The following is a 14,485-nucleotide window of genomic DNA, read 5'->3' as shown; positions in this document are numbered from 1 at the left end:
CACGGCGACACCGCGAGAGCAAAGGCAAGCCAACCTTGGCTCCACCTCTTAAGCGTTTAAGACAAATGCATCCACATTGGAGGCTTCCATTGCGCATCGCCAAAGCACCCTCAATGAAAATTGGAATCCTAAATTGTAGGAAGCGGTGGATAGGTCGGTTGTCCGATTCTTCTTTCACGACCACATTGCCTTCGATGCTTCGCGGTGAGTTTCCCTTGTGACTTATGGCATATGCACATTGCAATCTCCCATTTTGTATTTCATTATGGGGTCTCGACTCTCCATACTAAGACAACATGCTAATTTTTTGTGTGGATAGGTCTTCACACTTTTGAACCATGGTTACGAATATAGGGAATATGGCCCCTCTTATGTGCCACCTTGATCGGAGAGGCTTCGCACCACCCTACTTGACAAAGAGAAGCTTGCCATGGAGCAAGCGGCCCAAGAAACAAAGGATTTGTGGGAGACCAATGGCGTCTCTCTCCTTGTAGATGGATGGAGCGACACCTGCAAGCAGTCCATCCATGGAGTGGTGGCTTACTCTCGGGGGGAGATGTACTTTGTGGTGTCACATGATGCATCCGACAGTGGCAAGGCCGTGAAGATGCTTGCTACGGAGTGGACAAGCACCATAGAGATAATCGGCTCGGAGAATGTCTTTTGTATGGTTGTAGATGGAGAGGCGTCGAATAGGGCAGCCGGGGCTATCATTGAGGGCATGTATCCCACTATCCATGTCACGTTCTGCATGGCGCATTGCCTCAACAACCTCCTCAAGGACATAGGGAGCTTGTCATGGATTTCACCCATTATTAGTGATGCCAATCAAATTGTGTCCTTTGTGCTCAACCATCAAAAAGTGTGCCACGACTTCTCAAGAGGATCCACTTGTCGTTGCTCAAATATTCAAAGGCAAGATTTGCATTTAATTGGCTTATACTAGGCCACTTGTCTACATCAGCAACATGGTTGAAATGCGAAGCCTTAAGGCGCCTCTTTCTCAGTGATGAGCTCCATGCCATGTCAGAGTCTACATCAGCAACAGGGTTGAAATGCCAAGAATGGGCCGACGACGCCGCTTGGTGGGAGGAGGTGAAGATTCTTGACGCCATGGTCAAACTTATTCTACACCTACTTCGAGTTGTGGATAGCTTGCAACCATGCATCGGTAAAGTCTACGAAGCCATGGATCGGATGATAGAGACACTTGAGAAGCTTGTGCTTGATCCTATTCAGTATGCAGAGATTCACGGCTTGTGTGAGTCCAGGTGGAATGGATACTACTCTCCACTTCATGCGGCAGCTTATGTGCCCGACCCCGAGTCTCAGGGAAGGCGTCAAGAGACAGACAAGGAGGTGAGCAAAGGATGGCGGCTTGCATTGGAGCGCCTTGAGCCTAGTAGTGACATTAGGGGCAAGATTAGAGATGAGCTTCTCAACTACAGACAAAAGAAGGGCTCCTATGGATGTGTAGATGCACAGGTTGAACGCAACAAGATTGGCTCAGTTTTGTGGTTGGAGGACTATGGAGGAGATGGCCCACATTTGCAGCGCTTGGCTGTTCGTGTTCTTAGCCACGCATGTACCACTAGTTGCTTGGAGCAACTATGGAGTGTGTACAACCACATTACCTCTAAGAAGAGGAATCACCTTGGGGTCGAGAGGGCCAATGATTTGGTGTTTGTGAGCGCCAACTTGCCCATGCTTTCCAAGAGCGTCACACACAAGGTAGATGCCTTCATTGAGTGGGAGATGGCACAAGAGAATCCATCTATGGCCGAGACACTTTTGGAGGAGCTAGAGGAGAACTGCGAGCCTCGCGAGGCCTCATATGTCGTCGACGACCTTGACTACGACCATGATGTGGAGATTCAGCAGGCGAGCACTTCCGGAGTTTGATGATCATTGATCACTCTAGAGTCGAGAGTCTACTCCTCTACCTAGCCCTTTGTACTTTTTGCTGTTCTTGAGACTTATCCTTTTTGAGCCCTTGTGGCATGTACTTTTCATTTTGTATCCATCGATGTTTTATTAGCACATTTCGTCTACATGACTCATGCTCTTTGGTCTATTTAGTGTAAATTTGTGGTCAAAGTGATGCTCTTTGTGTGTGGCTGTTGGAATTAGGGTTGCAGGAAAAAACACAGCTTGGAGAAGACGAAGGAAGCTCAAGGCACACAACAGAGAGTGTATTACTTAGTGTGCAATGGAAAGATAGATAGCCCTAGAATGATGGACGTATATAAATGCACGAGGGAAAAAACCTCCTAGTGAAGGAAAAAATGCCCCGGCGGTCCTAAGTGTGTTCACACATTATCTTGCCTCTGTGTGGAGCGAGGACCTTTCTCCTTACAAGGCACGCTATAGCTTTAAGCCCCTCGAGCGCCCTGGCAAAGAAATCAGCGAGTCAGGTGTTTCTTCCATAAAGATAGTGGCTAGCATAGGTATAGAAGGTCTTTGAAAAATCTTCTAGCACCTCTATTTTTATAGTTGGAGCAATGAACTGTCCCAAGGGGATGTCTGGCTTTATAGACTCTCCAAGCTTCTATTGAGATACCTTGGGAGGAGCTGTTTCAACCTACTTCAAGACCATGAAGTCTCTTGTGGCTGAGGAAGCTTGCCTACTAGGGCCTTAGTCGCAGTCATCAACTTGGCAAAGGTTTCACGAGCTTGTAGCATCAGGTTCTCGAGCTCGTCAAGAGCTTCTTCTTTTCTTTTGCAAGAAAAGAGGGCTACAACACTGAGAGCCTCATGTAGTTCCTCTAGCTGAAGAGGCATCTGTAGGCTTTGATGCATCTCCTCAGTAACTAGGCAAGGCATCTGTGCCCAAAATTGCTCTCTGCATGCGCTTTCCCGCTTTGACTGAGGCTCAGCTGAAGCAACTCTCTGTAGAAGTCAGTAGCAACTGCACACATATTCTCAGGCTCTGAAGCAACCGACCCATCATGTCTCCTCAAGTGGACTGGTACGTGCATGGCGGGGCCCAACAGTTTCAAAGAACTCACCAATAACTTTGTCTGTGTTAAGCAAGATCCTCTCGGGGATGTGCAGCATCACGCTCCCACTCCTCTCTCTATTTGTCACATTAAGAATCACTGGTGCATGATATGAGAGAGAAGTCCCCGCGAGAATGCAAACAAATCCTCCCATGTCATAGAGACGGTCACTCGCGTAGAAGCGATCTATCCAAGATAGATTCACTCCTCCTACTTTGCCGTCAGAGCGAGAGAGCTAAGTTGTCTGGAGGCCGCACAAAACCTGCATGCTGCCATACATCTGAAATCCTCAAGGTCATACATGAACGCTCCCAAGCTGCCAACTCAGCCCCGTGCATAGTAGCATGACTGCCTCCAATTGGGTCCTCCAACATGTTGAAGTCCCCCCCAACACACCGCTGCTCTGCATGCGGCTAAGATTCTACAATATGTGACCAAATTTCAGCTCGTGCACTTGCCACATTGGACACATAGATGTTCAGGAAGCCCATGAGGCAACCATGAACCTGCATAGTAATCCATTGGGCCCTACCTGGCACAATAATACCATTGCCCACAATGGCCTGTTGCCATGAGTCCGCAATAGTCATACATACCCCTCCCTGAATGCCTCCAGGCCCAAAAGCAGCTTACCGAAATGTCTCATAGTGGCCACGCAAAATCTGAGCACATCGCAGAATGCGGCTTTCCCAGAGATGGTGCTCTTGAAGCATAAGAATATCAATCACATTACCCACAAGGCATCTCTGAAGCTCCTGGCGTAAGCGGCCCCTTTGGCGCTGAAGCTGGGGCCCACCTAATCCCTGTACATTCCATGAGACAATCCTCATGGGGTCAGTGAGAGAAGACCGATGCTGCAACAGCAGCCAATCTTGCTATCTTCGAGGTCGGTTTGGATGGGGAGTAATCCGCATCCGAGCGACCTCTAGACAAACACATGTGAAGTGACTGTCCCACCCAGGCCCAAGCAAAGCTTGCAATCCGTAGGGCTACATCCACTGTCCAAGAGTCCTCATGTACAAATACATAGCATGGAGGGCTCTGAGTGTCAGCAAACAAGTGCACCACAATGTGCTTGCAACCTGCTGCATCCGGTGGCGTCACACTAAACTTGGCTAGAGACCAAAGTATCTGTACCAGATCTGTCACCCCCAGGTCTCGTGTGGTGTGAGAACTCAATAGCGTGGACCTGGAGCCAATCAAGAAGTGTGTGCAAGGTCCACTCTGTATGATCCTTGCCGCACAGCGGAAAGGAGAAACCTGCCGCTGTATATAGTCTCTCAGTGCCTCAGGCTGCTAGAGAGGACGTGAACGCAGGTCGGGAGAAGGGTCACCAAGGAAGCGTGTGAAACTGTAGTCCAAGAAGTCCCATCGTCAGCAAATATCAAAGCTGGTCAAACCGCAAGGGACTGTCGAAAAAGGAAAGGTCTGAACGAGAAGTGGCGTCCTCAGGTGGGGCTGTCCCTCTCGAGCCATGCGACTCGTAGCGAAAGCACTACCAAGAGATCATCTCATTGCGGATGTGTGTCCAATCCCTTGCGTCTGAGGAGTGTGCGATGGGTCGGGTGATGAGGCTTAGAGCCCCGCTGGGGAGAGGGGGGGAGCGGGAGGTGCATGTGGAGGTGGAGGTGGGGGAGGAGGAGGAGCGGAATGGAGGAGTCTGAAGGTGGAGGGGGGGGGGGGGGTGGTGATGGAGTTGAGGTGGAGGGGGGGCTCCTGCTGGAGGGGGAGGCGAGCGGGGGGGGGGGGGGGGGGGGGGGGGGTGTGCAGGGGTGAGGAGCAGAGCAGCGAACTAAGAATCTAGGTATATAAATATTCTTGCTCCAAGAGCTTCTTCTTGAGGCTCACCAGATCAAAAGACATTGCCAAAGGCATTATTTAGGGCGTTCCAGTCCTCAAAAAGGTTCTTTGTGGACTGATTGTACTATGCGTCTGCAAGGGTGTGCAATGTGGGTGCAAACAGTAGTGGGTAAGCATCTCGTGGTTGAGGTATACAACAGAAGTTGATCATTCGAAGCTCTTTGTGAAAGTGGCACACTATTAATCTATTGGAGCCTATTTTTAATTCTACTACAGGTGGATTGATTAGATGATGTATTATATTTTTCCCAGCTTTAAATTTAATAGACTTCACCTAAAAACATTCGTTGAGTTGCCTCCTATCATTTTAGGCTGTTTTTTTCTGGTGGTAAATGCAAACTGTTCTTTTATTCTGTTTTACTTCTTATCAGCATGCAGTGGTTTTCCTGCTGCGGTTGTTGCCTGATGAAGTTGTCAGCCTTTAGTATGTCTGTTATTTTTGCAGGCTGTTATCCAGGTTGCTTGTGGTGCAACACACATTGCTGCTCTGTCAGAACTAGGCACACTGCAATGTTGGGGTAAGGAAACTTAGTTGGTCTGGAGCAGGGTTTGATATTTGTGATAGCCTCATGTTGCACTTTAGCTGACATACTACTGTTCCCTAGGTTACAATGAATATGGGCAGCTAGGTAGAGGCTTCAGCTGTGAAGGGCGTCAAGAAGCACGTACGGTGGACAAATTTATCAGTAATCTGGATGAGCCACCAGAAAATGTTCAAATTAGTCAGATCGCATGCGGAGATTACCATACGGCTGCAGTTTCCAGTGCAGGAGATGTGTAAGTGCAAGTAGTAAATTTTTGTGCTTTGGTACATTTCAAGGACTGTTTAAAATATCCGGAGTGTGTGAATTATGCAGTGTCCCATACCCATGAAAGATGTGTGTGCAAGTGCATGTTTTGCAAGAGAGAGAATAGAATTTGTATCTGATTTCATTTCATAAAATATTGTCTGGAGAGAAAAACCAGCCATGTTTAGGGACCTCCACCAGTTTTATTAACATTCTTCAGGTGATTGATGGTGAGAGACAGCATATAGGAAGATAGCAAGGCTGCAAGCTCAAGTCTTTGCCAAGTGGAACTGTTCAAATGGTTGGGTTGTGGTCGAGTGTTTTGAGAGATTATTACGGATGATCCTAAACCTTACAAATGGCAGGGAGGGCCACTTTATAGCTGATAAGCTGTTTGAGAAGCCGAGCATGGAAACATCTTGTCAAACCTGTTTGCAGGGTTCTTGCTCCAAAGAAATCTTCCGTCTGTGAGGTTAGTGGATGGAGGAATGTTGAGCAATGCCCATAAAATAGAGGGTAATAGACTTCTAGATTTTAGAAAACCCAAAGATTGCTTCTAGGCCCGTAGAAGTTAGTTCATTCTCTAATCACTGTTTTTTCAAATTGAGTGTCAAAATGGTTTCGTACTTCTGAGTCAAACTGGCTAGACGCTATTAACAAGCTACTTGCTGCTAGAGGTCAGATTCCTGTCCCTACTGCCTAAATTGGGGTTAGGGTTTTCCCCCTTAGGGCAGGGCTGTGTGTGTTAGAGTTTGTCACCGACCGGTCTTGGCGGAGCTGCTAGTGCCCCGGTTTCTCCCAAAGGCTGATCACAAGGAGTGAGGACTGTTTTGTGGCCGTGCCGGGCCTATGTGAGCAGTTGCTCATTATTGGCTTGTTCTGCCATTGTTTTGCCTGCCCTATAATGCTGACCATAGTTTTTTTCTCACGCGCATGATTGGCCAACCATGCTTCCGGACGCGTACGAGCCCGATTGAAGTATGATTGGGGTTTCCATACGTGGGGCAACGATTTTAAAAACTGGCCAGATTTTGGGCGTTTTTGAACCGGATGGGCATTTCGCCCATGTGTGAACCCTTTGCCCTATAGTGCTATTACAATATACCAAGGAGTGGTTTATTGTATTCTGTGGTTTTTGTGCTACTCTCTAGTCTTTTCTAGGGTGCCGTATGGTATCCCACGTATGGAATCTTCAGGGGGTCTGAACCGGGCTTGTGGCGGGCTTCCATACCCGCCCGCGCATGCCGCATGGTTGACGTTAGAAAAACTATGATGCTGACTGTCACTAGGCTGTGACAAGCACTAATCTTATTACTTGTTTTCCTTCCCTTGATTTTTATTTAATTTTTGGGACCCTCTGTTTGAAATCCCAAATGCCTGGACATTGCATGGCCAATGTGAAACGGCCGATGGCCGAGAGTTTCACCTGCAGCTGTGAAGGCCAGACAGCCACGAGATGGTTGGGCCGATCGCCGATCGGTCGGAAATCTACTTTTGAGGAGGCAAGCACATCAAGGAAGCGTGGTCGCTTTGAGGATGATCCTTGTTCTTCTTCGTTTTGAAAGTTCTACTTCGAGTTCTAGCAAGGATGAGAAGAAATGGAAGAAGCGAAGAAAGCACAAGAAAAGAAAGTCTAGAAAGCACAAAAAGCATTCTAGCAGTTTGGAGGAGGAAACCTCTTCAACCTCTTGAAAGTTTGAATAGTGATACCCACAGGCACTAAGTAGAATCATCTGTTACGAGCTACACAGTAGGACAACTTGGAAAGAAGTGGAGGACCAAAGAGTTCAAGGGTGGGGGCCAAGCGGTAAAGTTTGATACTTTCTCGGGCATGCTCATCGAGCCCTCTCTCTTTCATATAGCAGTTTGACACTGCTTTCTGTAAAGAGACGTCTCAGAAGCCTCTTAAGTGCGGAAGGTAGTCTCTTTTTTGAAGGGGAATGCGCACATGGTGGTCGACTCTCCTTTATAGCAAAGCATTGATGAAGTGGATGAAATTCTAGAAATTGTTTACTTTGGTGTGGTCTACACAATTGTACGAGACCAATGTGATCACAGCTTGGAACCATTTGAGGAAGTGGGAAGATGACACCTTTGCCACCTACAACGGACATTTTTGGATACCTTTTTGCCGGTTTCTTCTTTTCGGAATGTTTCTTTTTTTGAGTTGATGGAGCGATACGGTTGCGGATTACCCAAAGAGATTCAACAATGCCGTTTGAATCGAAGGCTAAGAGCATTCGACATCTCATGGAACATGCTATGGATAGTTTCGTCACTTAGAGGACCAAATACAACTAGAGGTTCCCCAGACCGTAGCCAAACAACATCGAAACCAACATTTTAAACGAGAATCAAATAAACTCGATTGGCACCAATACAAGTGTAAAATAGATAAATTCTATTTCAAACAATTTGCAAACAACATTCTCAAAATAGTGTTCATGGTGCCCTTGAATAGAGAGCACCCGTGTGGCTAGCTCGGCCTCGATGGCTCCAACAAACTGATCATACTCAAAGTCCATTTGCTTGAGCAATTCTTGATGGATGAAATTCTTGGTAGCTCTTGGATTGAAGAATATAAGTACCTTGTGGCCACTAATCTATCCATAGGCTCTACATAGTTCTTTGGAAGCATTGGGTACAGAGGTTCTATAAATATTTGGAACAAGTCCCATTGCAATTTTGGCTTTCTTGGCAGGAGGTTTTCACCTTTATGGGGATTGTCACAAACTGATGACGTGGCAACTCGAACTTGATGATGTGGTAGAACTGTACGGCACTAATGATGTGGTAGTACGAAATTCTGTGTTTTGCGCTGTGCCACGTGGCACGCTATACGGATTTCTGGGATTCATGTTGGCTGCTTTTGGGCAAGTAGCTTTTGAGTTTGCAAGCTTTTAATGTAATAGCTTTTGAGTTTGATGGCCAAGGGCCTTTAAATATGAACCCAAGGCCACTCTTTCCCTCAGTTAACTGACGAGCTTCTGAGCAGAGAGGGCCTGCGGGAGTTGTAACTTTGCTCAAGCCTTAATATAAAAATAAATACCGAAAGGGGCGCCAGATTTTGGGGCCAATACCTCTAGGCATGGAACTAGGCCGGGCTGTGTTGACTTTATTTTAAGTTGTCATAAAGTTTGTGGAGTGTTTCTCTCGTGTGTCGTGCCCGATTTTCGACTTGGTGTGTCCAAGTTGGTAATAGTGGTATCAGAGCTCAGTCGATTTTCGCAAGAATCAAACGAACCCACTGGAAAATTTTGAATCAGGTGAAAGTACGGAAAATTCAAATGGACAATTAAAACAAGAATATGGGACTCCACGGCCTACGGAGTATGAACGAATGGAGATGTAGCGTCAACAACAGGTTGATGCCTGTGCCAAGCAAATGCTAAGTATTCAAAGGATCCCCAGAACGCGAAATTTTGGACTCGACACTCGATTGATGAGATGCATTCCCGATGGCGTACGACCATCGATTCACCATTAAAATCTGCATTGAAGAAAAAACTTGCTCCACGTATGTACATTGAAAATGAACTTGATGATGTGATCGAACGACGAGTCAACCAAATATTGAAGACCATGAAGCATTCAAAGAGACGCAGCAAGGAAATAGATTACCCTGGTTATTTGGGTCGACAATCTTCTTTTGCAAATGCACGAAAAGCCAAGAAGCGTGTACGCTTTGAGGGTGTGTCCAGTTTGTCCTCATCCTCTTTTGATTCGAGTGATGAAGACAGAAAGGGCAAGAAACGATGAAAGAACCAGACGCATGGAAAGAGCAAGAAGAAGGCTAAGAAAAGCGGATCCCACCAAAGATCTCGGAATTTTTTTGACAGTTCTGGGGACTTATCCTCTTCTGAGAGTTCGGACTCTGATGACCAAATGTTTTATGCAAAGAGGAAGCCCTTTTATAGAGCCAATCAATATGACTTTCTCGAAGATAAGAGCAAGAAGACCACCTGTCTCATCCTTTAAAAAAATATGTTTTAAGCAGCAAATCGAGCAATTTTGCTGTGGACTTCCTAAAGAGATACGAGATTTCTGCTTATTACAAAAATGTGAGTCCATATAACAACTGATGGGACATGCTAAGCAAGGGTTTGCTACGCATTTGAGTAACTTGATTTATCCGACAGATCAACTTTTGACAAATGATGACAGAAGAAAAGGAAAGGAAGATGCACGTCCCCAACTGACAGAGGAACAGAAAGATGAATACCTCAAAACGAGGAAGTGTTTTGATTGTGAAGAACAAGTACATATATCTGCGCGGTGCCCCAAAAAGGCACAAGAATGAGAACAACGGACAGACTGAAATAGAATCGAGCAAGAAGATACTCGCTCCAAAACAAATACTGGATAGAAAAATGAAAGAGATACTGATGTGCTGACAGTATTTTGCTTTATGACTTTATGAAAAACTTTGAAATAGGAATTTCCGAAGACGACTGTGATTTATGTCACGTGGACGTGGCAACTGTTAACTATGTCACGAGGACGTGGCAATTGCTAACCTATATAAAGAAATACCGAAAGGGGCGCCAATTTTGGGGCCTACAAGTTGTCGGCGTCTGCTCGAAGCATTCTAGCTTTCGAGCTGTGTGTGTGCTTAAGTGTTAATCCTCGTTGCAGGTTCCCTTTGCAAAGTACTCTCTCTCTCTCTCTCTCTCTCTCTCTCTCTCTCTGTGTCTTAAGTAAAGTAAAGAATTTCGAGTGAAAGCCAAAGCCTACCGCCCCACGGACCGGTTTAATTTATGTGTGAAATTAATGTTTTTGGAAGATCTTGTCACTTGCGTACAGTTAACAGGTGAAATCGAGAATGAAATGAACTCCCGAGGGATGAGATGGCTACACAGCGATAAGATGATTAGACTTAATGATTGAAACACTCGTTCCAGTATGAACTCGAATTCCCGGAAATGAACTTGATTTTTGAGTACTCACTAATGTGATTGTGATTGAGTGCAGCATTGAAAGACGAAATGATTGGAAGACGAAATGACTGCAACATTTCGATCTTGAGGTTCTATGGACATGATCATATTAAAAATTAGTTAATCCGACATGAGTGAGGTTCAATGTGGATCTAGACGCGATTGCTAAATACGTTGCTAGGAATCATGGTCCTAGATCTGGATGGATTCTATGTGAGATGATTTGAATTTGATGTGAATGTGCAATGATTGTCGTCTTTGTGCAAGTGCTAGATTTGTGTCGTCTAGTGTGTCGGTACTTAAGAGTCAGTGTCTACGAAACTCGTTTATGGCTTATGTCTGATTTTGCAAGCGTAATCGAGGGCGATTACAATTCTTTCAAGAGGGGAGTATGTCACAAATTGATGACGTGGCCGCTCGGACCTGTGACATGGCATAATTGTACGACACTAATGACTTGGCAATACGGAATTCCGTGTTTTGCGTTGTGCCACGTGGCAGGCTATACGAATTTCCGCGATTCACGTTGTTTGCTTTTGGGCTAGTAGCTTTTGAGTTTGCAAACTTTTCATGTAATAGCTTTTGAGTTTGATATCCAAGGGCCTTTAAATATGAACCCAAGGCCACTCTTTCCCTCAGTTGGCCGAAGAGCTTCTGAGGAGAGAGGGCCCGCGGAAGTTGTAACTTTGCTCAAGCCTTACTATAAAAATAAATACCGAAAGGGGCGCTAGATTTTTGGGCCAATAGCTTTGGGCATGGAACTACGCCGGGCCATGTCGGCTCTATTTTAAGTTGTGATAAAATTTGTGAAGTGTTTCTCTCGTGTTTCGTGCCAGATTTCTGACTTGGGGTGTCCAAGTCGGTAACAAGGACAAACATAGGAGGTGTGTTCTGTCTGGAAACATTCTAAGCATCGGCCTTCCGGTTGTAGAGTTTCTTGTTGTCTTTTGATTAGCAACAATAAATTCCAATCTTCCTTTCATAAGTTTGTAGCCGACTGTAGCATTGTTTATAAGCTCTTTGATTGTCGGAACTTGCTTGGACACACAGTATTCCTAAAGAGGTGATGGCAGTCCTATGCTATAATGCTCACACTAGTCCTCCAAGGTTATTAGCTTGAAGAAAGACACCGGAAGATAGATATCTAAAAACTTTTGGTTGTAATCTTCCGTAGTTTCCATTGCAAGCATTTTCAAGTTGCATTTTAAATAGGGATATCATGTAACTTCAGGGCAAAAAATTCTAGAAAGCATACGAGTTCCTTGGAGTGTGAGGCTTCATAGCCATACCATTGCATAGCATTGTCTTTGAGAAAGGCGGCGGCTCGAGAGATCTTTGATTCTTCAGTGTAGTTTCCCCATTGCATAAATATTGTCGAACTGTTGCAAGAACTGTAGAGCTTTCTTGCGATCTTTCACTACCGAAAAGGTGAAAAATTGTATTGTAGATCCTCCATCCTTGACGTACTTGGGCTGATGCGATGCAAGTCTCGGAGGTGGATATTAGGGGTTAGGCATACGAGCTCCAACTGTTATACCTAGGTGAGCGAGGTTGTGGCGACGACGGTGGAAAGAAGGTTGCACCGGGTAGAACTCACGGATGGTTGCACCATATTTCTGAAAACTCCTCCAATCGAAATAGAAGACTGTGAAGGTTGTCGAGAAGAGGCCCTTGTATTTTTTGGTGTCGGAGGAGGAAAGCCTGAGGTAACAGAGGTGGCAACATGTAGTTGAGAAATTGTTGAAAGCTCTACAGAATTGGGAGGTTTTGCTGAGGGTGCTTTGAGAGTAGGTCGACTGTCGTAGAGTTTGTCGAGGAGGAACTTCAAATACTTTGTAGAGTCTGTAACAAACTTGGACACCCCAAGTCTAGATTCTGTCGCGACACAACAGAGATCCACTTTAAAACAATTCACAATTCAAGAGTCGACATGGCCCGGCGTAGTTTCGTGCCAAGAGAGATTGACCCCAAAGATTGGTGCCCCTTTCGGTATTTCTTTTATATTAATCTTCGAGCAAAGTACAACTCTGAGGGATCTGTGCTCTCAGACTCTGCGTCTAGATGCCGTGCAGAGTGAGGCCCTTGGGTTTCTTTTATTCTTACAAGGGTTGCCAAAGCAGAGCCCCAAAAGTAGTTAAACTCAAAAGCAAACTGTCCCAAAAGCAACTAGTCCTCAAAAACTAGCAAAATGCAGCCAACGCAAATTACGGAATTCTATACACTTGCCATGTCAGCATGTCAACGCGAATTGTGGGCGTGCATACAACTGCCACGTAATCGGCCAGTCATCGCAATTTTCGGACAGTTCGTACAGTCATCCACGTCATCAGTCGGCCGCACAGTCTGCCACGTCATGTGTTGTTGCTGCTACTGTTGTTGCTGCATGTGTGTCCAGGCAGTATTGCCACGTCATCATTTTGTGACATAACCCCCTCTTGAAAGAATTGTAATCACCCTCGAGTTACGCCTACAAAATCAGACATAAGCCATAAACCAGTTCAGTAGACACTGACTTTAAGTACCGACGCAAAGACGACAGTCACATCACATTTCATTCAGATTACAGTCAAATCACATCACATGTAAATTCATTCCAAATCTCAGACCACAACTGCCAGCAACGTATTTAGTAATTGCATCTAGATCCATCCTGGACCTCACTAATGTCGGATTAACTAATCCCATATTGCGATCATGTCTATAGAGATTTTCAACTCAAGTTCTGTTGTGTGCAAGTAGTCATTCGCCTCCAGCAGTGTCGTCTATGAGAATCGTTCACCTCAAGCACTGTCGTGTGCGAGTATGTGTCGCCTCAAGCACTGTGCTGTGCGAGAATCTGTCGCCTCAAGCACTGTCGTGTGCGAGAAATCTTAGGGGGTTCCAATCCATCAGCAAGTTCGTATTGGATAGAGTGGTTTAATCATTCATTCGATTGAATCGGTCGTGATCCATGATTTGTTATCAGGTTCATTCGAGAGCTGTCAATGCTTCAAAATCATCATCATCATCTCATTCGCAATCCTATTGTCTGTTCACAAATAGAAGGTTCTTCCATATTAGTTTCATTCAAAATTCATGATACTTATTCGATTCATCTAGAGCGGTCATTGCTCTCCATTGCATTCATCATCATCGATTTCACTTGTTATCTGCACACAACTAGCAAGTTCTTCCAGACAACATTAATCTCATACATAAATCAAAATCATCTTCGGAAATTCCTATTTCAAAGTTCTTCATTCACACACTTAGTTCATACTGCACAGTGTTTCAATCATCTGGTCATCTCATCCATCAAGAAGTTTTTATGCACCTAGATCTCTCTCATCTCGCAAGAACTCTTGATGCGCTCACCACTATATCCAATCATCTCATTTATATGGGAATCTTGATGCATAGAATCATTCTCTATGCGTCATCATTCATTCAAATTCATCATTCTTATCTCGAGTCGAAAGGATATCCAGTTCATTCTTGAGCTGTCGTTGCTCTCGATCTCATCTCATCCTTGATTTCATCTGCAAAGCAGACAAGGAGATGACTCACATTGTTGCAAAAGAGTGGATGTCGAGCTCCATGCTTCCCAATCCATACAGATGCGAGTTTCTCGCTCTTATTTCTGGTTATCTGTCACAAACAACCAGGTTGTCAGTACATCAGTATCTCTTTCAGTGTCCTTTCCAGTATTTGGTTCATCTTCTGGTCAATAGTTCTGTTCCAGCTCTTCCTGTGAGTAAAGCTTTCGCTTTTTTGTACTCGTTTGTCCTTTCAGCTTTCATCCCGTCCTAAGAGGAGACTCAATGGCCTCACACCATCTCGAGTGAATCTCATCAACGGGTAATTCTTCAGGTGTTTCGCAAATCTCGGGTCTCTAGAGTATTGCATCAATCTTTTCACACCC

The 14,485-nt window shown here is 45.3% G+C and overlaps 1 protein-coding gene across 1 annotated transcript in view; it reads left to right on the top strand.

Annotated features, from left to right (window-relative positions):
* The window catches only part of LOC147434625 (Regulator of chromosome condensation (RCC1) family protein), a 91,733-nt gene that overhangs the window by 63,132 nt on the left and 14,116 nt on the right, over positions 1 to 14,485 (top strand). The window contains exons 4-5 of the mRNA XM_086491083.1: positions 5,305 to 5,377; positions 5,465 to 5,636. Of these exons, the coding sequence (XP_086347209.1) occupies positions 5,305 to 5,377; positions 5,465 to 5,636 (245 nt within the window). The remainder of the gene's footprint in view (positions 1 to 5,304; positions 5,378 to 5,464; positions 5,637 to 14,485) is intronic.

The sequence above is a fragment of the Adiantum capillus-veneris genome, chromosome 19 (genome assembly GCF_014529385.1).
Source record: "Adiantum capillus-veneris isolate H3 chromosome 19, ASM1452938v2, whole genome shotgun sequence".
NCBI lineage: Eukaryota > Viridiplantae > Streptophyta > Polypodiopsida > Polypodiales > Pteridaceae > Adiantum > Adiantum capillus-veneris.
The sequence above is the reverse complement of the archived record's forward strand: the minus strand, read 5'-3'. Positions and strand labels throughout refer to the sequence as shown.